General features: G+C 46.7%; 1 protein-coding gene across 1 annotated transcript; it reads left to right on the top strand.

Moving 5' to 3' along the window:
• Positions 1 to 248: 248 nt before the first annotated feature.
• Positions 249 to 2,386, top strand: Pmar_PMAR011138 (conserved hypothetical protein; the record flags this gene model as incomplete). The annotated part of the gene is made up of 12 exons (XM_002768834.1): positions 249 to 333; positions 376 to 445; positions 616 to 672; positions 722 to 857; positions 908 to 1,071; positions 1,126 to 1,249; positions 1,581 to 1,671; positions 1,716 to 1,813; positions 1,862 to 1,940; positions 1,986 to 2,129; positions 2,196 to 2,258; positions 2,311 to 2,386. Coding segments are annotated over 12 exons (1,187 nt in total), but the record flags the coding sequence as incomplete, so codon positions are not given.
• Positions 2,387 to 2,694: the final 308 nt, after the last annotated feature.

Below are 2,694 nucleotides of genomic sequence, written 5' to 3' on the forward strand. Positions count from 1 at the left end.
TTATAGAGACGATGTTGTTGATACTGAGCTTGGCACTATAGACTTGAACCATCCAAGTGAAATTTATTCATTTACTCACGACTACAATATTCAACTTGAGTAGCGACTGCGTCGATGCTCAGGCTTTGCATTTACCTCGTTTATTCACTGTTTGAATTGATTAGCACGATATAGGAGGTATTCTCACGTCATGTCCTCGCAAACAGCGTTTGTTTATGGTCCTCCCGGATGAAGTGTTTCGGTGACAGGTCCTGATGAGGATCTACTTGCTCGTTTGAAAGTGGAATGGGAGGATCATAAGATGACCATGGGCATGATACGGGATATACTTATGTACTATCCTCTAGGTCTATTGCTATCATACGGCAAGTGTAGGTATATGGATCGCAACTATGTGAGGCAACACCCCGAACAGTGTGTACCTGTCTATGATATGGGATTGAGGGTAATAGCAGAGTAGTTACCTTCTGGCTACTACTCTGAAAAATGTCTAGCACTGATCGGACTGTACATGTGTCTCAATAAACAATTATCCGCTCACACGAGAGCCCGCGTACTTTGAGTATTACTTGCATATAGGGTCTCAGGGCTTCCATGATGTTTTCAATTTCTCAGTTGTTCCGGGACACCGTAATAGGGCATGCACGAGTCAGGGATAGGGCGATTGGGCAGGTAGTACTACTACAGGAAAGTGAAGTAGTGTTTCACGCTGAGGGCTTAGATCCTGGCTGAGCTCCGTCGTGAACTCCACGGCGAGACGATAACAGATCCACACCTTATCAAGACGGTGTTGTCTATGCTTGTGGAGCTCTCTAGTATACAAACCCTACCCTCACAGAGAAGTGTGCCTGAAACAGGTATTGAATAATAACGCAGGCGCTGGGAATCGAACCGGGGACCTCGCCAGGTTATCGTGCTGATCAATCCTTGCAAGCCACTTCTCCTTCTATCTCTGATATGCGCCCGGTGATTTACGTCGAGGGTCCATCACCGATGCAAAGCGCGAACGACTACTATTCTTGGTTCGAGATCAACTATCTGGCCCTCATACGCGACTTCTACACGCGAGAAGTGAGTCTAAAATCTTAGCGGAGCGAAGCTGGTTTTGAATTACTTTGTTATCAGGCCAACGATTATATAGATCGGCATACAGTTGGAGAATATCTCGAGAAAGCTCACAGCCGACTGCGGCAGGAGAAGAGGCGAGTTGAGACCTATATGGACCGAAATCAGACTATGCCTAAGGTGGGTGGAAGATACCACTGGGGAGCAGCTACCATGATTATATAGTTTCATATATCGCTGAACGTAACATCTAGTCGCTGCCTAGCGATGATATATTACTAATGGCGATTCGATAATGGCGATGATATACCCAAACAGTCACTCGGTATTTCATCTCGCTGTTGTGGTGTGATAAATTCTAGTTCTATATACGGGCAATTTATACTTGAGTCACTTCCTGTTATATACAGTATCGTCTCTCAAACTGGAATGAAATATCAATATGAACACGGAATACACAGAATTATACAATCTCGCCGTTTTCCATGCTTCCTCTGGATTTCCGCAGGTTCAAGAGGTGCTCGACTCAGTATGGCTTGGCCGTCACTATAAGAGTCTCATCCAACAGGAGAGTAGTGGTTGTAAGGTTATGTTTGCCCAAGCCAGGTAGGAGTATAGCGGCTAATGCCAGTACATCACGATCGGCTCAGAGTGTCCGAACTCCGACTGATGTATTCCCTTTTCTCCCGAATACCCGACGCCCTCAGTGACATAGCGACCGTCATGCAACAGAGCATAAGCACAGCAAGTAAGGAAAGGAGACGTTCAAGAACTCCTGTACATGGTTTCGATGTAGTTGCCGATCTGATCGTTGACGAGACCACCGTGAACGCTCCGGTGTCTTTCGTGGAGAAACTACTCTCTCTTCGAGAGAGGTGCATGCCGACATATGCGTGTGAATAGACGTATTGGAAAGTCAGGTTTGAGAGGATCGTGTCTCAAGCCTTTCGGGGCTCATTGGAGTTCTCCAATCATATGAAGATGGCCTTTGAGAATTCTCTCAATAACGACCCGAAATGCGCCCATTATCTGAGCCTTTATCTGGATGAACTACTGCGGAAAAAGTAACGCCGCGTAAATGCAGCTGGAATTTTTCTGCTCACTTGTCTAACGTAAACTCACTGTTTCAGGTTGAGGGATATGACCGATGCAGATTTCCACTCTAACGTTGATCAAGTTATCAGCGTGTTTCGGTATGTCTGCATCATTGCCAGCTTCGCTCCGCTGTATGGGTGGTATCAACAGGTACCTTATTGACAAGGATGTCTTCGAGTCATATTATCGATCGAGCTTGTGCCGACGCTTACTCAACTCTAAGTGAGCTATACATGGACAGTAACTGGCAGTTGACCCGGGCATCTCTCACGCTCTCGTCAGCGAACGTGGAGGAAGCAGAGAAGTTGGTGGTGACCAAATTGAGAGCAGAGGTAGCCCGATACTGTCCCCGGTGTGTATCTGGCTTCAGTGTGGCCAACAATACACGTCGAAACTAGAAGGCATGTTGAACGACGTCAGCTTGAGCCAAGTAGGAATAATAGTGGGAGTGGCCTCTTGTGATGGTATTGGCGCTCTCCAGGACGCGAGCCGAAGCTACAGCCAGTCAATATCTGCATCGATCATAGATGGACA

The sequence above is a fragment of the Perkinsus marinus genome (assembly GCF_000006405.1).
Source record: "Perkinsus marinus ATCC 50983 genomic scaffold scf_1104296967078, whole genome shotgun sequence".
Lineage (NCBI taxonomy): Eukaryota > Perkinsozoa > Perkinsida > Perkinsidae > Perkinsus > Perkinsus marinus.